General features: G+C 39.9%; 1 protein-coding gene across 1 annotated transcript; it reads left to right on the top strand.

Annotated features, from left to right (window-relative positions):
* Positions 1-299: 299 nt before the first annotated feature.
* LOC147712748 (interleukin-20-like) lies at positions 300-16,839 on the top strand. Its single transcript, XM_086919709.1, has 5 exons — positions 300-458; positions 2,078-2,140; positions 2,481-2,633; positions 14,083-14,157; positions 16,762-16,839. Exons 1-5 carry the CDS (start codon positions 300-302, stop codon positions 16,837-16,839), a joined length of 528 nt encoding a protein of 175 aa, XP_086775835.1.
* The last annotated feature ends 7,166 nt before the right edge of the window (positions 16,840-24,005 follow it).

Here is a 24,005-nt window from a genome sequence, read left to right as displayed (position 1 = left end):
AACCTGGTGAAGGACTAATTGGCAAATGGTGTGACTTTTTTAATTTAAGTTCTGTTCCAGAGTGTGAATTTTGATATGCACAACCTTGAACAGGTTGTTCTACACAAAATGTAATAGCTATTTGCATCACTTAATGTCATAGTTAACAAATCGTTGAGCTGAAAAGGATAGAAGGCAGGTTGGTGCTGACCAATTAGAGCATGCAATCTTTATGTTGCAAAGAGTTCTTTGTAGCCGGGCTCAACCCACTAATCTATCGATCTCTGCTTTTGTTCACAGTTGGAATACCCTAAAAGGCTATGAAATTCGGTTGCGTTTACCTAGGCCTTCTTTCTTTAGTAGCCTTGTTATGCTGCCACCTGACGACTGGACATCGGAGGTTGCACTTTGGGCACTGTGCAGTGTCTGTAAATGTTCACGAGACACGGGAATGTTTTTACAAAATCCGTAAAATGATCGTAAGTATACATTTGGGTCACTCCTTTTTTTTAACATAAACTCCATTGTGCAGGAATCACTTGATAAAGTGATAGTCCAATCGTTTGGTTAAATTATAACGGATTTTTGTCGGATCATATTGGACCAAGAAACAAACTATTAAGTACAGAACAGAGCATCCGTTTAAGTTGCTGGCCTGAAAGGATAATTGACATTTCTGGGGCTGATTCACGAAAAAGTTCATACACTTGCACCCAGATGTACTCCTACACACATTGCTTTCCACTTGTTTGGTTAGTGTTAGCTAAATGTAGTGTAAAGAAGTTTTTACAAACAAAATTATACCTTGAACAGGATACTGACATCATTTTATTTAAAGCTTTACTAATTTTAAAGATGCTTCGACCGGATGAATGGAGAAACTGGGAAACATAAAAAAAAGAATTGCATTGGACCATGTTCATCTTTTGAATATATATCTGCTAACAAGAAACATACCATTATTCATTTAGTTACTCTTCCTCCAGAGCTTCTTCCCATCAAACGTTCCCTAAACAATAATCTACTAATGTATAGACTAAAACATTAAAAATATTACATTACCTGCACTGTAATGTCTACTGGCACTTCCAGAGTAATGGATCCAAATGTAATGGCTGCAATGTAGAGACAACTGAAATAGTAACATATAACCTATCTAAAAATATTCGATACGATCACAACCACATATGAGTGGACTTTACATTTAAATTTCTCTAAATGAAACCATTTAGGGTGCTGTTTGATTATCTCTCTAACTTCTAAAGTCGGCACTGGGGATATTTAATTTGTGTGCATGTTAATGCTAATGCAATTTCGGTATACCATAATTATAGTACAATTGTAGTGTTGTGCTGATGTAAATGGTGCAAGTTCCACAAAGTTCGACTCTTGCACCGGAGCCCTGAGAGTTGAATGTAATACGTTTTAGGACACCTGAGTATTATTATTTATGTATAATTTATTTCTGAAAATATATCCCAATCCACAATATAAGGATTAATTATATTTATGAAGTCAAAGAACACTCAGTAAACTGAGTTCTACTTCGTATGTGTGGTTTGGGATAAGGGGATTACAGTGGTCATGAAACAAACAGCGAACGGCCAAAAACGTCGACATCTATGAGTATTCACAAACATTTTCAGATAATTCCCCACCTTGAATGCATGCAAATGTAATTCTGTGGAAGGTACGAGTGCACATCATCCATGAGAGGAAATGAAAGAAGCCACCCACATATTTTATTGGCCGTTTGGTAATACTTTTTTTAGCAGAGAGAAATCTTTTCATGGCAGAGAAAAAAGTTACACCTGACAGATTTCCAAATATTTTACTTATGGACAACTAGGTAAATAATATGCAGGAATAACTGTGAAATAGGAGTGTCCTGGAACGTTACAACTGTCATGGGCGTTCAGCAGTACACAAGGGATTCTTTGTGATTCCTAAAAAGTCTGACATTTACACAAAACATAGGAGAAAACCTGAATGAGTACAATTTTGGCTTTTGCCAGTATGACTCTGCATCTTAATTAACAATATGTTTAGTGTCACAGACATGGCAAGCTACTGTTAAAAGATTGTTCCTTCTCCTCAGCAATCACAAGATGAAGAAGATGACATAAGAATTGTTGAGAAGTCTTCTCTGCAGAACACCAGGGTATGTATCTATACATTTGTAATACAACAGTTAAAACTAGTAAATAGATTACATTTTTAAAGATTGGGCCTACAAGCCACCAGAAACCCATGATGCCAAGACAAAAATGAATTGTATATGTATGTGTTCGCTTACCTAGAAACTGAGCTGGTGGACAAGATTCAAGAAATTATTGCAAAAGCTTGCGTAGACTTACACAATGGTCCAGACCAGTTACTCTATATACACTTAATTTCTGAACAAAATTGTTAAGTGTTTCTTGTGTTATGGCAAGTGATACACAAGGGTAACTATTTACTATTACACAATGTGCATTATATGATCTTGTTAACTCCTACAGCCTGATGAGCAATGCTGCCTCTTCCGCCACCTGTTAAGGTTTTATATGCATCAGGTGTTTAAGCGATGCAATACTACAGACCATCATCTACGTCGAAGGGTCAGCCTCATCGCCAACAGCTTTCTCAGCATAAAGAAAGACCTGGACATATGTGTGAGTATGAGAGAGAAGGCATATTTACAAGGATGGGACAGTATTTTTATAGATTTTGAACCCCTAATAATGTCCATACATGTCTATGCCCAAAAGCCCTGATTTTAATTTCTTGCTGCAGATGGAAAGGTCTGTAAGGAACCCACCTCGTGCCATAATGTGCAACTGATTATATCTAATAGCACATGCTGTTAGGCCACAGTATAGGGAAATTATGATGTATTAGCACAGTTTTGCAACAGAAACCTCAATCTGATTGCAAAAGTCTCTTCCTCTTTCCTGGTAAGCAAACATCCAAAGTGATATTCTACAATTGGACATCAGTGGCAAAGTAAACATGCACTTTGATTTACTCTAGCTACACGTTCATTTATGTGGTTACTTTTACTGTCAGTGCATCTTGCAGGTCATAGGTTTAAATTGCAACTATAGCATTCATGCCTTCATCCTTCTGAGTTTGAGAAAATGAGTGTTCTTGAGATGGACAGTGTTAACACGAGGCACTTGATTCACAAACTATTTTTTACTGAGGTGTAAGTCTTCACTTTTGTACTGGTCACCATTTCTAAGTGTAGATTTACACGTACATGTACAGTTGGATGTCCCCACTCTCTCAACTGAGGGGGCGAGCATCCTGAAACAATATTGACAAGTGTAAATTTACTACTGTTAACTGAACGTGTAGGTAGAGATTAAATTAATGTAAAATATGTATTATTATCCTAGAAATAATCAAATGTAAAAATTGCATCACATTAGAAGGACGTTAGGACTTTAGTTGTGCCCCTGCCCAAGCCAAGCTGCCTAAGCTGCTGTGCATGCCTGTGCTGCTGCCTGAGCGGCAATGGACTAAGTTGGAGCAAAGGGAGTGAATGGAGGGGCCGACACCGCAGCCGACTGCCTGTTGCCTGTCAACCCGTCAGCCCGCTTCACATCAGCTCCCGAAATCTGGAGCCCTCTCACAGCACTGCTGCAGTCCGAGCCTCCTCAACGGGCAGGGCCGGTAGAGACTGGTGTTACAGGGGACAGGTGCTTTCAAAGCAGGTGGTCCTGCCACAGAGGAATTGAGCCAGTGATTGGCAGCCAGCATACTGCAGCCTTAGACATCGGACACTGTGCAACACTAGGAGCGACAGCACAAAGGTACAGTTGTCTCTCCAAACCCCTCCCCTAGTGATGGATCTGGTTGAGTGCTCGAACAGGGGCCCCAGTGCAGAGGGAACGGCCTTAGGGTGGGTACTGCCCTGACCCCAGTTGTCTTCAATTGGTCTTCAACAGTCTTAACCGGGAGGAAACCTCATTAATGACCGCAAGAGATCAAGAGAGTGTGGTCTATAACTTAAGGAGTGAGACTCTAATTACCCCGCTGTAGGACTCAAACTGCCACACTGCTGCAGATCTCGTCCAGAGGTGGTCAGGCAGCAGTACCTTGATCAGGTAGTGCTGTAGGTGCACTTGTGCCCCACATTTCTTTTCTGGGGGATTTCGCACCACAGCAGTCCGTCTGATTTAAAAATCCTCCAGGAAAACCATTCTTTATCTAACCAGTAGTATCAAATACATTGGAACCTCTTGCTAGGGAGGAGTTTGGAGATTGGAAACACAATCTGGAACAAAATAATCAGTGGTAACCGAAAGGCAAAGTGCTTAGAAGTGAGTGGGACACAGTCTACTGCACTAGGACCAGGAAATGCAGCAAGGAGGGTATAAGGACACACGTAAAGTGTAATTAAAACACCTGTTTAAGTAACATCTGAAGGTCCATCTTACTAGCAACTTATTGGCAAAAATGATGCCTCCCTTCCAGAAAATAAATCCAGCAAAAGGAAAGAATGAAGGAACGAAGAGAGAGCTGAATTGAGTAAAGGAGAACCTGTTCCTTCCCCCTCTCTTGATGGAGCCTAAGTAGGGTCCTTGGGAACTCCAGGGATAGAAAAAACTCATTCATCAGCCTCATAACTGGCAGTCTCAATTAAAGATTTTGTGAGGAAGCACTTTTAGTCTGTTGTAGTACAGGGTACAAATAGGGGACAAGCGGCAGCGCTGGGGGATTGTCCTATGGAGACATGAGCTACTTGTGAGGAAAAGTCTAAGGTCATAATTGGGACCTTATAAATGATCCATCCAAGGCTCTCCTCCTCGCCCTGCTTGTTTTGGACTTCAGAGCTAGTTTTGCGTGCTCTGGAAAAGAGTCAGGGTTAGGAATGGAGGGCTCCATAGAAGGTTTAACAGCAGCTGGTCATTTTAGGAGGGTGCCTGCAGGTGACCCTAAGACAACTGCAGGAGATTCCTGCGGCGGCAGTCAAGGGACCTTGGGGGTGTCCCGTGGCAAACATAGACTCTCAGATGTCAGGTCCATCCCTGATGTTAGATGTTCTCCTGCTGATGCAAAAAACATTACATGGTTTACTTGAAGCATCACTAGCAACAAATGAGATATTGAGAAAGCAGGCCGGAGTTCTAAAGGACATTCGGTTGGAACTAAAAGAAGTTAACGCTTGTATGCCCTCATTAGTAAGACCAGTAATTACTCTAATGAGGGGTCATTTTGTCAAGAGGAACGCAAACATACAACAGTTTATGTGTCTAGGTGGCCAATGTTGGTGAAGAGAAGGAGCAGTGGGTGAACAATGTGCTGGTGTGTGGATAATTTTGAACGGGAGGCAAAGGTGTCAGGACTTAAAAGTAGGATCATTAGCCCAAACGCGCAGGCAGAATCAAGCTTGAATGCCAGTTGTTCGACCTTTGCCCACCCTGATAAAGAGGCAGCAAACTTTAAGAGGGGCTGATCTGATAAGAAGGGGCTGTTAAAAGTGAGTAAAGGTGAAGGTATATCTAGTCCTGTCAACTTACGGGAGTGTACTAGGCCAAGGAGAAGCGCATATCTCAAAAGAAGTCCCTAGGAAAAGAGGCCCTGCTTTGGGAGAACAACCAACTGGACCAAAGAGATCTTACAACACTGGCAACTCTAGATCAAGCATATATTATGCGTAGATCATCACAAGTAAAATGTGTGTGACTGGAGGTGACCCGGAGTGGGGTAAAGAAAACAAGGGGAAGCCCCTAAACAGGTCATATATTCAGACAATATTCTCATACTGCATTGTACTTGATGAGGTTGTATCATGTGACATCAAATTTATGGTCTTCATACAGTCCAAAGTAGGTAGAGAGGCAACAACAGTCTGCAGTACTTCTCCAGTGTTTGTTGATTTAGTATTAGAAGCAACTGACAAGTTGGATAAATTTGGAGTAAGAATAGTCCAGGTAGCTGAGGTGGAAAATTCCTGCTTAAAGCTTCCCATGTTGTCAAATCATGCCGGCCTAAGTCAAGCACAGTTATATTTGGTAATTGGGAGAGAAGTAAATCCACCTTGGTTGGCGCGGATGAATTGCAGAACCCAAAACGTCAATATCCCTCTCCAGGAAAGGGAGTGTTTGATAGATCTGATCCCTGCATGCAATAGGTTTGCACGTCTAAGCGTTGTAGGGAGACTACTTTTTCATGGAGGGGACAGACAGCACCCGCTGGCTTAGGAGTTGTCTCCTGGAATGTACACAGATGAAATAATCTAGTAAGAACACCAGAGCTTTCTCATATATGGGAGGGGAATGAGATAATTTGCTTCCAGCAGACATGGTTAGCGGGTGAGAATTTTCATCAAAATGGGCTCGGGGCTGGAGAAAGGCGAATTATTGACATTTTTATCTACCAAAAGTAGTAAGGGGGCAAAAATTATTGAAACAAGTAGCGATTTGGTTTTACTTTTAGCTTGCTTACTGGATATTTATGAGGGCTGTCTGCGACAAAAAAGCTGATAGTTTATATAAATCAGGAGGACTCTTGGAAAGCATCATGGGAAGTGTTTCAGAGGGATCTGGCAGAAATCACAGAGCTCCTGGGGGAGTATCCAATTCTCCTATTAGGGCCTTTAACCTATGTTTAGATCAAAGCAAGGCTAATTCTGTGGTTTTAGATATGCTAGAGTGTTATGGTATCCCTAACGCAAATTTTCCAAAATGTGATTAATCCAAGTTTGATAGAAATATGGGGAGCTTTCTGGCAGAAATAGGGTTTGTATGCCTAAATGGCCACTTTAAAGAGGATGACCCTGCTTGCCAAACATTTTTATATTGGAAACAACAGTGCCCTATTGTCTATAGAGGCAAGGTTCTTTGATCTCTGTATAGAATCTAATGTGTTAAGAATAAAGGGAAGTGATCTTTGGAGGCAAAAATTTGCCATAGAGGCAGATCCAATGTTGAGGGATCGAGCTATTCCAATGGCACTATATTTCCCTAAACTTTTAACAACAAGAATTGATGGGAAATATATTGAACAGTTAAGGCGGTACTAATTACTTCACAAGATGGTCCAGGATAGGGCCATAGGAGAGCCTAATGGAGTATGGTATGCAAAGACTATTGCAGAGATAGTAAAGCAATTGATCCCTGTAGTAAAGGTATGCTATAAGAAATCAAAAAAGGTTCAGCCATGCCAATTTTCTAAACAACACTGGTTAGATAAGGAGTGTGTACTTGCTAGGAATGAGCAAAGGAAAATATGAAGGGTAAGGCGAAGAGACGGGCATGTAAAGTTAATAGATATCTGCCGCTATAAGAAAAGGGAGTATGAAGCTCTGATGTTGAGAAAGAAGCATGTTTTATTTAAGTCAAATTGAGATCTGATGATTAGGATACTTCAGGAAAAGGACATGATAAAGTTCCTGAACTTGGCCCAGAAAGGATGTTGTACGGCTGGAACACCGGCAAGATGCATGGTGCCAGAATCAGATTTGGTAGCTTATTTAACTAATATTTACAAACCAAGCGAGTCAGTGGGGAACAAGTATTGGCCAATTCTGGGGGGGGGGGCTGGGGGGGGAGTTTTGGATTCATTTTTGATCCAATGTTTTGCCAAGTTGATAAACTCCCTAAACTTAACTAAGGTAGCTGGAGAAGATAATTTGCAAGCAATAGTAATTAAGTCGAACCCTGTGTGGTGGACAGGATTCTTCTCTAAAGCTTTTATACACATAACCAAGACTAGGATAGTTCCTCTGAGTTAGAAGGGGGCTATAATCAAATCCACACACAAAAAAGGTGCTCTGAATGACCAGGTAATTATCGGCTGATAGGTTTGTCGGATGTGTGTGCAAAACTGGGCATTCAAAGATAGATCACTGTTTCAATTTATGGGCTGTGGGGCAGAAGGCAAAGGAAACAACTGGGAATGTATTCTGCTGTTTTGTTGATTTAGGCTCAGCAATCAATCTAGTTGATAGTAGTATTCTTTGGGCTAAATTAATACGTCAGGGTATTCCAAATTGCCTATTGCATTCTAGGAACTGGCCCCAAGTGGAGCTTGATCTAGATGGGGCCCTCTCAGGAAGAATCCCGCGGTGAATTCGGTTAAATGCAAATACAACAGTTGATGGACAGAATGCAGAACAATGTCATACATCGGTTAAGGCAAAGCTGAATACTAGTGCCCACATTGTTTTCATTGTTTTTAGTCGACCTTCCGGGAGAGTTGGCAGCGACTCACTTGTTTTCCCCAAAAATGGGGGGTAGACATGTGTTGTGCCTACTTTATGCAGATGATTTGGCAATTCTGAACGTGACTCAAGTAGGCCTGATGAGAAAGGTAATTAATGTAATCATTATTGTGAGTTAAATAAATTGAAGGTAAACATGAAAAAATTATTACGTTTGGAAATAAAATAAACTGTATAAGTGGCAATTAGGTAATAGTAGAGTAGTGGTTGTGTTCTCTTATAGGTATCTGGTTATTATGTTCACCAGTCAGTGGAGCAGGCCTCTGCATAAAGAATTTGTGTAGACTAGGGCACTAGCTACGATATGGGGACTTGTTCGTTTTAAAAAGACTTATATTGGTCCTGCTTGAACTCCCCTTTTGACAGCTTATATTGGAATGGTCCCCACGCAATGCCTCTATGGGGCTGAGCTATTAGCCATAAGTATGTAGCGAAGTTGGGAGATGTGCGAAAGTAAATGTTTGAAATAATTGTTGGCTCTCCCCAAAAGTGCAATGTCTCAGGGAAGAAGATTAGAAGGAAAATTACAGGGCTGGAACTTCGTAACCTATAAAGCATCTTAGCAATTTTGGGATAAGCTTAGGGTCCCAAATACAGAGAAGATAGCCCACTGTGCCGTTGAAATAGGAAGGAGTGAACTACAGTGGACTAAAAAGGTAAAGAAAAGATTAGAAGCCATTGCAAGAATCCCAAAATTAAAACTAAATATAGGCGAGGCCTCACAAGTTTCTAAAGCAGAATTAAAAATCGACTGTAAAAAAGAATCCAGGTTGGCGGATTTGAAGTATGTAAAGAACATATCCTCTGCAAAGTATATGGTAGATTCATGGGAAAATATGAATGCATTTTCGTATTTATCTGCACTTCCAGACACCACGCTATTGGAATTACGGGTGCATTAAACGTGCGTTATGTAAGAGCTGAGAAATTAGATGTTTTTTTAGACCAAGAGAATAATTGCACATGTGGATTGCTTTCTCAAAATCTCATTGTTTATGTTTTAATTAATCGTTTTCATTTTTATAGGCTTCATTACTTACTTTTAAAACCTCTTTCTAAAAGTTATAATATAAATTACCACAACTTGCACTTTAGTTAAAAATTGAATTTTTTGACATGGCTTGCGCACTGGCAAAATTTCTTAAAATATTTTTGGATTGGTGTCTCAATGTGTTTAGATGGTAGGGGTATATGGATATTTTAGCTTGAATAATGATGAATTGATATTTATAGTGTTGTATAAACATATACAATGCTATTTGTTTTAAAATGTATGTTTTAAAGATTGTATCTAAACATTATTAATGTATTACTTAGTAAATTATTACCTACTTACACCACATTACCATAATAAATTAAATATGTAATAATAATTATTGCATTAATAAAATAATGTAATTGAGAAATCATTTTGAAACAATCTTTTTAAAACACCCTAGTCTTACTAACATTTGTGTTTAATTTCTTTGATTGTTTATTACCACATTGTATTAACTTATTAATTATATTAGTTATACACAAACCTTTAACAATATACACAGCAGTACATTTAGAAGTGACTTTGTGAATAGCAATGCTCTTCCTCTTTTGAAGGTGTGTGATTGTATTAGCAACTTCCTCCCTGCACTTTCATAACCCGCAACTAATTAGTAGTAGATTTTTCACATTTTCCAGCCATGCCCTTTGTCCCTCCCATTCTTACTACAAAAAATGATAAATACCCGTGCAGAGCTCTCCCCCACCTTGACAGAGATTTGCACACTGAAAACATGGCTGAGGAAGCAGAGTTTTGTAGTGCGTGATTAGTACTGCTTTATGTACTTCAAAATGCACTTTCTGAATCTGGTTCAATGATATCCCAATAGTATGTAAATGCTGTACCTCATGGCTGCTCGATTTGCCCCATCTGTTCACTGTATACATGTTGTGGGGGTCACCTGTATACTATTATCCCCATCCTCACTCTCCTATACTATGCCAGCCACCTAACACTGAGGGTCGTACTACAGAAACTTTGTAAAGATGCAAAGAAGGCAACGCAGCACTGATTGAGCCCCACAAAGAATAATCCAGACAGTTTTTTCACTAAGGAAACTAATTCCACATTGTTTCTGTCATGTTTCCATAACAAGGCAACAAATAAAATACAATATTTCCATTTTTCACATTCGAAAGATGGGGTAACTTTGAATAAAGATACCTTTGTTCTTTGTTTTTATTATGTAAACTGCAAGGACAGTAACAAATCAGACCATTCTCCTTTTCAAAGGGATGTTCGTGGAGTAAGATCTGTTGCTAAAGTTAATGTGGGACATGTAAATTAATGTATAAACAAAAAAGTAATATATGTGCTTGGTAGTGGTGTTACATTTTTTTTCATTTTTGGCTATGGTTGAAAGAAAAAGCTTGTGATATGGAGCAGGGTAACTTGTGTTTAATCTGTTGTCTAGTACATAAGAAGGACATTAACGCAAACTGGGCATTTCCTGCTATTTACACTGAAGATTAATTTCTGAATGTATTGTTCTAAGTTTCCAGTTGAAATTTAGGGACATTCTAGTCTTCTATAATGCTCTTAAAGAAAGAAAAGAGACCTCCCAGTTGCATCAGTGGCAGGTCACCCTGGGCACTCTTGCTGACAGCCTGCAAAGGGCTAGTGTTCCCTCTGTTCAGGTGCTGCACCTGTCAACGCCCCACAGAAAAATTATTGCCATTTGCCAGGCTAATAAACAAACGTTTTTGTCAAATATTCCAGCATTGGAGTTCAAACAGCAAATCATCTTCTGGAATGTTTGGGGTTATGTATCTATACCGCTTCTGCGAGTTTCAGGGGAACCTAGAATTGAATGCACTTCCTGGAAGCATGCACAGACAGGGGAGCCTGCATTGTTAGAGCACATGTACTCAACAAACCGGTACGGAACCGGCTGCTCAAGTTATCATTCAAAACACATTTCTTGAGGGAAGGACGGGCATTCCAAGTCAGCGGGTGCCGCCTGCTGTCAGGCACAGGTACTTGCAATTAGGATTAACCATTACTGTACGTGTCGGGGACTCCCAGGAAGGCAAATGAATCCTGTCGGTTCAGCAGGTATTGCTGCACTAGGAGGACACTACTTTATAATGCAATGAGTCTGCAAGGCGTTGCCACATTTTCTGACGAAAGCTGTGAGGTACTTCCCGAATTCCGTGTGTGGAGTTTGAACCTGCAGGGCAGGCAATTTAGAAAGATAGTTACGCAAGAGTCAAATCTAGTCCACCTCAGTCTTGAGGCATCAGGCCTGCTAGCGGTTTCTAATCACTGTCACCTGTGCAGTATGACACCCCCACGTGGGGCAGGAACTGGATGCCATGCAAGCCAGCTTGGAAAGTTGTCCTTAAATGCTCCAGAAGCAGAAACATGATTCAAACCAGAACTTTCAACAGAGAACTAGGGGCTGATTTTCTAGTATGTCACACGGTGCAGCAACTAAGGGTGTTGGTCCACGTTGCGTGAAAGGGTGGGAGCAGCCGCAGCCCGTGGAGGGACTTGCGGCGGGGCAGAGAGGCGGGGAGGGGAGGGGCAGGGTGGGGGTTGCTAAAAACCGGCATATGGATAATTGGAGGTAAGTAAACAATTTAATAAATAAAATGAATTTCGTAGTGTGCCTGCATCACAAAATGCGATGCAGCGCGTGCTACGAAATTCGTCTCTCAACTCAAGAGTTTCGGAAAAAAAACTAAAACTAATTGGCACCACACTTGTGTTCTATTGTGTGGGTTTCATTATTTTGTTTTTACTCCCCCCTGACAAATTGTAAAAAAAACAAGCATTTTGAATGCAATCAATCTCGCCTTTGGGACCTTATTTGTATTTAGCTGTGCAGCACATTAGCCTGGGTGCTTAAACATCTACTGTTATTTAACATGGAGGGAAAGTAATGACACACCAGGAATAGGAACACATGGAGAGAAATATTGCATTCAGCGGTATGGTTCAAAGCTCTGTTTTTAATATACAATCAGGGCCTTCGGTGGTCATATAACTGAAAATACAAGATTTGAAAAAAAATGTATTGTCTTCTGGTGGTCGTGGAAGACAATTTCTATGGACTGGAATTTAGAGAATGCCAAAGTGATTCTGGTATTTTACAGACCTCTGCTGGTCGCTTTCTATCTCGAAAGTTAAATAGAGGCAGTTGCCTGAAAAAAAAAAAAGAAAGTCTCCATGCAGAAAGCAATTCTGGGGCCTCATTTATGAAAAGTGACGCATCGCTGCGTGAAAACAGCGATGCGTCACTTTTCACTGCGCACTCCTTGCGACACCAATGATGTGTCATATTTAATGTATGATGCATCATGTCGCAAGGACTTACAGATACGTCAGTATTTCTGACGCATCTGTAAGCGCAAAAGTGACGCATTGCTGGAGTGTGTCACAAAAGTGACGCATCTCCAGCAATGCGTCCTTTCACATGAGGAAAGCCCCATGTGAAAGGGCTTGCGTCAGTCTTACGCCTGCTGTGAGGCAGGCGCAAGATTTTGACGCAACCGCATCCTAAAAGTGACGCAGTGAAATCTCATAGATTTCACTGCGTCACTATTACGAGGCTTTTTGCGGGGGAACGCCCCCTCTGCATACATTATACCTGACGCAGGTATAATGTGGCGCAGGGGTTTAAAAAGTGACGCATCTACCTAGATGCATCACTTTTTAAATATGGCGCAACAAGGCGCATGTTTTACGCCGCAGATGCGTCACAAAAAGTGACGCATCCGCAGCGCAAAATTGGCGCAAGGCCTCATAAATGAGGCCCCTGGTGTTTACTGACTTCTGCTGGTCGTTTTCTATCAAGACAGTTAAATAGAGGCAGTTAAACAGAAAAAAAGTCCCTAATTGAAGCAGACAAGTCCTAGGGCTGGTCTCCAGGGCCCCCTAAGTACAAACACATATAAGTATATAGTAAGTATATACTAAAGTATATACATGAGGTCGCGAATGCTCAACCTAAAAACACATGACTGGACTGACGGTCTTATATATGAACATCCGTCGGGCTATTGGAGGACTTATAACAGCAACAGAGTTGGAGTAGATTCCGTTTCTGATATACTTAAGGCCTGCCTGACTGTAAATCAGGACAGCTGCCTTCTGCTTGGGGGCGAAGGTACTCCATCAAACTCTAAATTAGCCCCTGTGTGCCAGATTACATCTTTTTTTGGTGCTATGCACCGATACCAAGTGTTTTGATAAACTTGGCCATTGGTCTAAGTGAAACAATCTTAGAAAAAGTGAAACAAAATGTTTGGCACCCACGATCTACAACAAGAGCTGGTTGGAGTGCCAGGTTAAAACAAGACATTGAATTTGACCTATGCGTGCTACGAAATGAAGGGAACTGAACAGAATGGACGAGTCTACTGTTTTTTGTTATCATTGTTCCTATTTAAGAATGCATGTACGGGTATGAATGAGATGAACAGAAAAGAGGGAACATTTAAGCAATTCGGTACAGCAAATCTATCCAGATGTTCAAAAACATGAAAATCTTAGTCTCAATCCTTTGTCTTTTCAAACTTTCCTTCCTGTGTATTAACAGTCTAAATGTTGCACTGTTTAGCGATTAAAGATGCACAGGTGCCATACTTGACATGTTCCTGCCAAAGGAGTTAACATTTTGACCATAAACTCGGAAGGCTCTAAAATGATACAAATTTAGTTTCCCTCCAAAATTGAGTTCATCCATCAGTCCGGTTCAGGAGCTTGGAGTACTAAATTGGGAACTCGACTTTTAAATAGAATTAATTCGGATTATAGAGAGATATGTCATTCTTGTACAGTCTGAGTGATCCTTCTGGTAGTGTTATACTGGTCACATGACTGCACTAATGGGTTGATTCTATTTTTACAGCACTCGCACATGACCTGTCACTGTGGAGAATCTTCCAGGATTAAGTACGAGGTCATCCAGGAAAACTTTGAAAAGGTAAGTTAAATGGGTGGTGTATCCCAAATTCGTCTACTTTGGATAGAGACGAGGTCAGTGGTTATCCAGTTAATGCGAGTGAATAAAAGTGTGTCAGTTTGGGTTTTCAGCTATCGTATCTGCATACTCAGCTCGTAATGTAAAATAATGGGGCCCCACTGTGGAAAGTGATGAGGGGCCCTGGTTCTCCCATTTCTCACATATTTTCGTTAGCTTTAGGGTGAAATGGGGCCCACTGGACGGTTGCCCTCACTCTCCCCAGCAGGGGGCTGCTAGGCACATTTTACGATATTTATTGATTAATATATGAAACCTCCATAGTGCAGTAACACTAAAACAACATAGGAACATTAATCAGATAAGGCAGAATACTGTGAGAAACTAGCTTGTTGGGCCACGTCCTATAGCCTAGTCCGTAGAGATGTTCAAGCACTCGTACGGTTTTCTCAGCGATGGGCAGAATAGAAGCGCATAACATAAAGAAGGTAAAAGTTCACACAAAGTTTAAAAAGAAAAGATGAATAGTTCCTAAGGCAAAATAAATTGTCCAGAATTAAAAAAGGGTGACAGAGGCATGTGGGTATGTCCGTAAAACAAATACTGCAAAAGGAGTCCATAGTTTCTAAAATGGCAAGTCGAGAACCCAAAAGAAACAGCAAAGTCCTGGGTGCATTAGGATAAAAAGATGGAAAATCGTCGAATCTGTTCACTTGTGAGAGTGTAAGTTTATGTCACAAGCCTCTGTCACAAGCCTCTGCTTTAAAAACAGGTTATACCCATTAATGTGGTGTTGAATCCGGACAACGTTGTTTCAAAACCATGCAGGCACAGGGCAGCTGGAAGTCATTGCTTTAGCTTGATGTTCTGAAATGTTTGGCTTAAATCGTCCGGCAAAATAGAGTCACAGTAGCTGCAGGTTGGTCTCATGGATTAGGTCAAGTTTAGCTTCTCACAGAAGCAATGTTTACACAGTGTTACACATTCAGTCTATCCTATATTTGGACCTCAGGATTGAAGGTATTGAATCTGTGAACTGAAATAGTCATGGTGGCCCCACAGTTGACATGGGAAACCCCTACTAACCAAAGAACACTTTATACTGTAGCAACAAGTCGTTTTAGGACCAGCTATATAGAACTCATAACTATTATTGCAGATGATCTGTGCTCAGTTCCAAGGGTGGTTCAAGGACCTCTGCATTATATTTAGTTACAGCTTCTTAAGTGTGGCTCCTTCAGCATACAGTGTTCATAACAAAGTATCTCTGTCCACCTGATTAAGAAATGGGATGCTCTAGATCTTGACCCAGAGATTCACCAGTTCAGCCAAATCCACTTTTGAGATATACCAAATCTTCAGCCACCAGTTGCCCAGGATATCCTGTTGGGCCAGGGAGAACGTATGCCTGTCAAGGACATTCTCTTCTAAGAAACTAAGGGACAGATTTAGAAGCCCGTTGAGCCACTTTTACGTCATTTTTAACATGGGGAAAGTGACGCAAAAGTGGCGCAAGGGTCTTGTAAATCTGCCCAAGTTCCATTCAGTCATAAAAAAGTGCCCAGATAGGGTGTTTTAGCTGAAACGCAATCCTTTTTTGCTGGAGAAAACCTTTCAGCAATATAATTATGGTGTATGAGATGGAACTGGACCCACCATTGACAGAAGTAAAAGTGTGAAAAGGCCTGAGTCACTAGTATGTATTTTAGTACACTACTGCATGTCTACATGACATACAAAATCTAATAATCAAATGCTAGAAAAGTAAAATAGGTAGCTACAATTGGTCTAGAGATTACATATTAAAAACGCCCTGCCAAATGACATTCAAGATATAATTTCGGTGGTAATTATGTACACCAAACCTGAAATCCAACCAGGCCTGCAATAAACCTGACAGAATACATGTGCAGCACGCAAGCTGAAGGTAAGTGTGAACCTCTGGGGAGAGTTCCTCCTGGTCCACACTTTTCATAACATGTCAGCATTTGGACAGGATCAGCTATACCAAAGGAAGTAAGATAATAATATTTCACAGGCCAAAAGTCCAGAATAATACATTGAAAAAACAGCAGAAAACATTAAAATTATGTATATCTGTTACAAAGATACAGCAGTTAAATAGTGGGGTAAACCTGGAACCAGAAGAAAATAAAAGACTATGATCACACCATAAAAAAATTCTAAACTTATTATACTATGTTTCTCTTTTGTATGCTTTCTACTTTATTCTTCCAGATGTCATATGTTGAGGCTAGGAATAGGAGATGCACAAATATTTAATCAAGATTGTGGGGATGTAAGAGTTAAATTTTCTTAAGTAATATTTAAATATATATCCATCACTGTATACCAGGCTTTTGAAATCAAAACCAATATTTACCTGTTAGGCAATGACTATTTCAGTTTAGCCGAGATGTAAGTATTAAACATACAAACATATACGTCCAAGTGTATCTATGAAGTGTCCCTGTTTCTGTTCTGTTACTGTAGATTCTGCTGACTTTACTTAAGAAAAGGCACTTGAATGACTATCTATCCTGATTTGTACTTATTTTAAGAATTTCATTTCACAATTTAGTGACAAAGCATTCTTTTAATGTTTAGATGGATCCCAGCACAGCCGTCAACAAAGCCTTGGGAGAGCTGGATATCTTCCTAGACTGGATCGATAGACTTGCATAGGGTATCCTAAACATCTACAGTGCCCCAGCTATGCCCCTGATTCCTTTTAAAAAATGGTAGTGGTTAGGATTAATGTCATTTGCAATTTTTATTTTGGTAGCCCAAACATACATCATTTTTCTGAGCTCATAGAATATGATGTGCAGCTCTAAACAATGTCTTTTGTGAATGACATTCCACAGGATTTCAAGGTCCCATAAGAAGCTATGGTCGCGGACCTCATAATTCTGCCACTCACTTTATAGCCTTCCTCCATCAAGGAACTTCTCAGTGATGTACAATCTTGATTATCTATGGCGGGGAGCACTGGATCCCATATATGAAAATCTTCATTGGCTTGTGGTGAAGAAGATATTAGCTGTATCCATACACTGCCAAATTATCACTATATAGTGTGCTACAATATGTACAAGGTTAGGCAGCACATGGCAAATGGTGCTTGTGAGTTACATTATGTTATTTTTTTTAAATCGTTTGTAAATATTTCAGTATATATTTATCATATTTATGCCTACTAGGTTGGGAAATTACAGATTAAGACTAAATTCTTCAAATTATCAAGATATGACATTGTATCTGGGAGCTCTGCCATTATAAAGACAGTTAACACATAGCTATAAATGTGCAACAAGTTGGCAACTGCGCACAGTTCTGCACACCCACTAATAGCTTGATATGCTGAAGGAACTTCATGGTTCCTTGCAATATCCTGATAAAATACATCTTGGAGCACTTTATCCCACATATAAAAGTATTTTATGTTTGACATGTGAAGTAGATGTTAGTTTAATATTATTGTTGTCTGATATTACTAAATTACAGCATATGTTATGATAAATGTGAGATTATGCTATGTATGTGTAAAATAACCAAATTGGGAAATTACACTATGCACATGTAAAGAAAATGCACTAGGTAGAATTTGTGACTTAAGTTATAAATTGTTTAAACTATTTTTCAACTATTTCACTTTTTTAAAGTTCCTGGTTGTATTTTCCGGTTATGTATTCTTTGTCTGCGAACTATGATGTGTAAAAGACCCAGAATTACTGTTTCATGTCTGGAGATCGTTTGGGTATGAGCCAGTACACAAACCAATATATATATATACAAACACACAAATACACAAAAAATGCCTAAACTGCAAATGAGGGTCATAAAGGGGAACCGTGTATGATGATTCTGTATGCTATCTAAGGGCTCTAGGGTTGATTAGGAACCATTTCCATCTAATTTACACACTCCGCCATACATTTCTTTTTTTAAAGGGGTTCGAAATCCCTCTGTAGAATTAGTGTAAATACACAAAAATAGAACTCCGTTGGGGTTCACTACCTTTGCATTCCATTTCATAGAAACCCTCCATGTTCCTATCCTTACTCCTACATTTAGAACTGCAGCACAAATTCACACATTTAAAATGATGCCAGTATCAATCTGAGGCCATAAATGGCATATGATTTTCATTCTGTAAATCTGTATTTGTGTCTTTTACTTCAATGCCTAATTATACTTAGATATAAAAAAGCTGTGAGAAATATAGGGACCCGTCATGCGTTAGAAACTTTTAAGTGACTTTATAAGATCTATAAATGTATGTATTGACTCGTGAATGTGAACTATAACTATTATGATACAATCAATGAACATGATATTAAATTATGCAATCGGGCATTTCCTTCTGGCATTGTAATATGACATTTTTATGAATGTTGTGGTCTTTTTGGACTATTTATTTTACTTCTAACTAGTAGTATGAGCAGTAAATGAATGAAAAATTAAATTATATCAGCTTACCATATAATCAGGATATGGGGGGTCACCTTGTTCTTTCAAAACCATATAAGTGGACTCATCCTTTAGTTTGCATATATATTGAAAGAATGCACAGTGACCTGCAATATCCTGCTTTATGAATGGCTCGGTTTACGTGAACTACTATACAGAAACATTTATTGGATTGTGAAGAAAGAATTGTGATATTGTTACTATGATATTAAATGATCAATTTGAACTGTATGTTATATGTTGTATCTTACAGCACACTATAAATGAACGTAAGATCTGTGATAACAAAATATTTAATATTTAATATGCTATTTAGTTTTTAGAATATAATTATTTTGTAGATAACTATTTTGTTTTCGTAATGACTGCAGATTTCTCAGGTTTTACTATTTTCCTACGACTGCCAATATCTTATTTTACGTTTTTGTGCAATGTTTATTAAGAGGGATGTTTTTGTATCTTTATATGTATTTAAGCCGTTATTGTTTTATAAAATTTCTAAATGTAAAGATTATTTTTGGAGAACAAAAGTCTTGCTACATTTTTACGAATTGTGATATTTGCATTTTTATGTGTTGTTGTCGACTCATTTCACACCAATACATTTGTTAAAATTAAACCTTGAGTATGTGTCTATTTATTTTGAAACTATGAAACTGTGGCTTTAAAAAAAAAGTTCGCTTTTGGCTCACTCGATGAAAAAATACCTTGCACTTTACAACTTATTAATAACAAAAATTTAATTTCAAATATATTTTACTTAGTACTCCAAAGGAGTTGTTGAACTGCAACCATTAGTTATGCTTACAAAAAAAGCAAGCCTTTGCAAAGCCAAAAGTGGCGTCTGAGAGAACTATTTGCTTTGCCAATGTGTTTTTGCCATGCTTTACAGCTTTGTGGCTGTTGTGATGCATGACAAAAAAAACACGGTGATGCGGCTATCACAACGTTTTGTAAACACACATGCGTATGCCTACAAAAGGGTACAAGCTTTTTATTTACAAATCCAAGATCTGTCATTACATTTTTTAAGAAAGGCGCAAAAGCACTTTTTAGAAAACTTTTTTCGAAAGTGCATTAAAAAACATAAACAGATAGGCAGGTTGCAGAAGCAAAGTGAGGCGGTACTGAAGCAAAATGGCAGGTGGGAGGGAAGCAACAAAATGTATAATACAGGGGCAAATATTGAATGACAGTGAGAGAGCACAACGTGGAGTATGTGGGGAGAAGCACAAGGGCAGGAGAGAGCATCATGAGTTTGAGTGGGTACTGAAGCACATCAGCAAGAGAGCAATGTGGGGGGGAGAAGCACTCAACGGTTACAGCTGGAAAACACAGGCAATCTCGGATAGGTGTTAAACAAAAAGAAAATACAATCCTAAAAGTGTGCAGAAGAAGCATAGGAGCAAGTCAATTAAAGAGAGGATGAAGAGCTCATACTCCATTGGAAGAACAAGCACAAGTTCGACAGGTTGCAAAAAGGAAAGCTATCAAATGAAAATGCAATTTGTCCAGAGCACACAATATATATGAATAGACTGGTTTGTCTGAGAATAACGATAGTAGGGATAGACCGGACACAGCGTGTAGTCTTTAAAGGGTTTTTATTCAACCACAGTATTCCCCACTTGGGAATCACTGTAAATACAAATCAAGCCAACACATGTTTCATCACAACATATGGCTGTGACTCTTCAGGGCTGACGAAATTACTCAAAAATCGGGTTCGGGGGACCGGTGATAATTCCAACCCGGTCCTGATCGGGTGGTTTGGGAAAAAGGGGCGGCAACAGAAGATTTGCCAGTGCCCTTGTTTTAAGTTGCTTCGGAACTTGTCAAGTTGTACAAGTTTAAAGAGGTAAAGGCAGTATGGCGCCTTCCTTGTGGAGTCGAACGAGTCTCGGTTTCCGGATGAAAAGTAAGCAAATCAGAGAGACAGTAAGGCAAACTAATGGTGCCCAACGGGAGGGCTTTAAGCCCCTGTATGTTCTTGGAAAAACCGCAATATGTCTTTCCCAACCAGACAAATTGAGCTGTATCAGAGGCAGCCATGGCCGGCAGTGGGAGTACCTGCAGGGCAGTGACGTGGGGAGGGGGAGGGGTATGGTGGGGGGTAGTAATGTATGGATTACAGAGTTTTACAGGTAAGTAAACATTTAAATAAATAAAACAAATGTTGTTGCGCGCATTCCTTAGAACAGCGAGAGCACACATCTTCTCAGAGAAATCGTCATTCGTTCGTCTCCAAAAACAGACCTAGAGAACTGTTCAACATCATTAGAAACCAAACCACCCCGGCACCCCTTAACCCGATTGCCTCCACTAACAAATGCAAAGAAATTGACAACTTTTTCTGTGAAAAAATTGAAAAAAATAGACCGCTCCTTCCTCAATATTCTACCCTCGCCCACCCCCCAACCACCCTTGATCTCCGCACCTCTTCAACCTCCCCCTCTGAACACTTCCCTGACCCCCTCTCCCCCTCCCTTCTCTCACCCCTCCTGAACCCATCTCCCTTCTGCTTAAAAATAACACATCATGGCATAATTTCCACCCTGTATTAGAACAGGAGGTCTTCAACATTTTAGCCACAATTAAACCTTCTCCACACACAAAAGATCCTCTCCCTTCTGCCCTTTTACAAGATCTCAAACATATCATCGTCCCCTACTGGGCCAACATCATCAAAGCCTCCCTCTCAACAGGGAATGTACCCATCTCCCTTCAACTCGGGCAAATCACTCCCATCCCCAATAATCCCAAAGCGGACCCCAACGACCCTAATAATCTCCGCCCAATCTCCAACCATCTCCAAGCTTCCCCTCCTCTCCAAAGCCCTAGAAAAATGTGCCCTCCTCCAACTGGACAAACACATTGATATGTTTAATCTGCTAGACCCCCTTCAATCTGGCTTCCCGCAAAGGGTGCAGCACGGAAACAGTACTTCTCAACATAGTTGATGATTTTCACCTAGCCCTGGATAAGGGTGATACATACCTACTCATCCTTCTTGACCTTTCCGCGGCATTTGACACTGTTTACCACCCAACCCTACTAAACACACTCAAAAACCGTTTCGGCCTCAGTGGCCCTGTCCTTAACTGGTTCATTTCCAACATAGAACACAACAAATTAAAATTCAAAACTACCTCTTTAACCCAACCTCTGTCTCCCTTGGCGTCCCTCAAGGATCCATCCTCTCTCCCGCTCTCTTTAACCTCTTTTTGGAACCCTTTACCCGGATACTCAAACAAGAAAAAATCAACTACCACCTACATGCTGATGACACCCAATTGTACTATAAAATTAAATCCCATGCGGATATCCTACACCTTACCTCAGCCTTAACCAAGATCCAAACCTGGTTCCACATCAATCATCTGAAACTCAATCCTAAAAAATCCTAAAAAAACTGAGATCATCCTCTTCTCTCCCAAAAACAACCCACTCCCCATCCAAACATGGATCGCCGACCTTAATGCTCTAAACTGCTCTCTCTCCCTCGCTGATTCGGTTAAATCACTAGGCATCACTGTCAACAATAAACTCACACTTAATTCCAACATCAAAAACTCAGCAAAAAGTGTTCCCTTCACTCTCCGCCATCTCAAAAAAATCAAACCTTTTATCCTAGCTGAAGACTTCACCACATTCTGGGGGAACTAAATCCCTGATCTCCTTCCTGACAACCTCTCCTCCTCCCTCCTTAGACTTCTACCGCTTACCTCATTCCACCCCTCCCATTTTCCTCTGTCACCTCCCTTTCCCCTCCCGTTACCTTCCACTACTTACTATTGTCCTTTGAATCCTCCCTGATATTCTATAAATGTTCCTATCTACAATTACATTCAGGTTCGTGCAACTTGCTATTCTATCCCTACCTATTTGTGCCTTTAATCATTATTGTTTTGCCTATATTATTACCTGTATTTTGTATTGGTTCTAACACCTGTACAACTCGTATGTGGTCAAATACTATGATTGTTTGTTATTGTGTAATGCCATTGCTGATGTAAAGCGCTCTGATACCCTCGGGTGGAGCTAGCGCTATATAAAACCTTCAAAATAAAATAAATAAATAAATAAATATAAATCCCCATATCTTGCTTGTCTATTCTCCAGTATATCATTTCTTTATCATAAAATCTTGCTTTGATTTTAGAATCATGCTTTGTTTATGATCCAACCAATTATGACATGTTGTTAGCTAGTTTCTTACTATGACAGTACTACAGCTAATACTGACTAAACAAGCATTGAAAATGTAATTGGTCTTACCCTTGTTTAAGTTAAAGCAATTCGATTTGTAATTAGGTGGCTTTTTAGCTTTGCTTTTATTATTGTTTTTCAAACTTCCATGTACATAACACATGTATGTCTGCATGCATTTATATAGATATGCAGATGTATATATATGTTTATATTTGTATGTATATATATATATATATATATATATATATAAACATACATATATATATATATAAATGCAACCATGGGGAATGAAGGAAATCTGGCTGAAGGACCGCTCATCGCAGCACGTTGGTAAAGCAAACTGCACTCTGGGAGTTGTAGTTTCACGTGGTGTATTACTGAGGCGGCTCCTCCCAAATGACAAGCAGGTGTGCAAGCAGATCTACTTTAGATGCCAGAACACTTAAAACTTTGGACCGCAGTGGCAGTGGCAATTTACAAGGAAGCGCATCTGATGAAAGCTTATTGCTGAAACGCGTCATGCCAAACCTTGACCAATAAAGAATCTTGTTTAATCCAGCATGCCCCCTCGTCTATCTTTTGGAAGAGAGACAGGCTGTGGAAATATATAAATGCATATGCATATATATACATATATATATATATGTGCATATGTGTGCGCGTAGAGAGAGGTAGAGAGAGAGAGGGGCAGAGAGAGAGAGATAGAGAGAGGTAGAGAGGTAGAGAGGTAGAGAGGTAGAGAGGTAGAGGTAGAGAGGTAGAGAGAGGGAGGTAGAGAGGTAGAGAGGTAGAGAGGTAGAGAGTAGTAGAGGGAGAGGTTAGTAGAGAGTGAGTAGTAGAGTGAGTAGTAGAGAGTAGTAGAGAGTAGAAAGTGTGTAGTAGAGAGTAAAGAGTGAGTAGTTGAGAGTAGTAGAGAGTGAGTAGTAGAGAGTGAGTAGTAGTGAGCAGAGAGTGTGAAGTAGAGAGTAGAGAGTGAGTAGTAGAGAGTATTAGAGAGTAGTAAAGAGTAGTAGAGTGAGTAGTAGAGAGTGAGTAGTAGAGAGTAGTAGAGATTGAATAGTAGAGAGTGAGTAGTAGAGAGTGAGTAGAGAGTAGTAGGGAGTGAGTAGTGGAGAGTAGTAGAGAGTGAATAGTAGAGAGTGAGTAGTAGAGAGTAGTCGAGTGAG

This window comes from Lissotriton vulgaris, chromosome 5 (assembly GCF_964263255.1).
Source record: "Lissotriton vulgaris chromosome 5, aLisVul1.2, whole genome shotgun sequence".
In the NCBI taxonomy this organism is placed as follows: domain Eukaryota; kingdom Metazoa; phylum Chordata; class Amphibia; order Caudata; family Salamandridae; genus Lissotriton; species Lissotriton vulgaris.
This window is presented reverse-complemented; position numbering and strand designations above follow the sequence as displayed.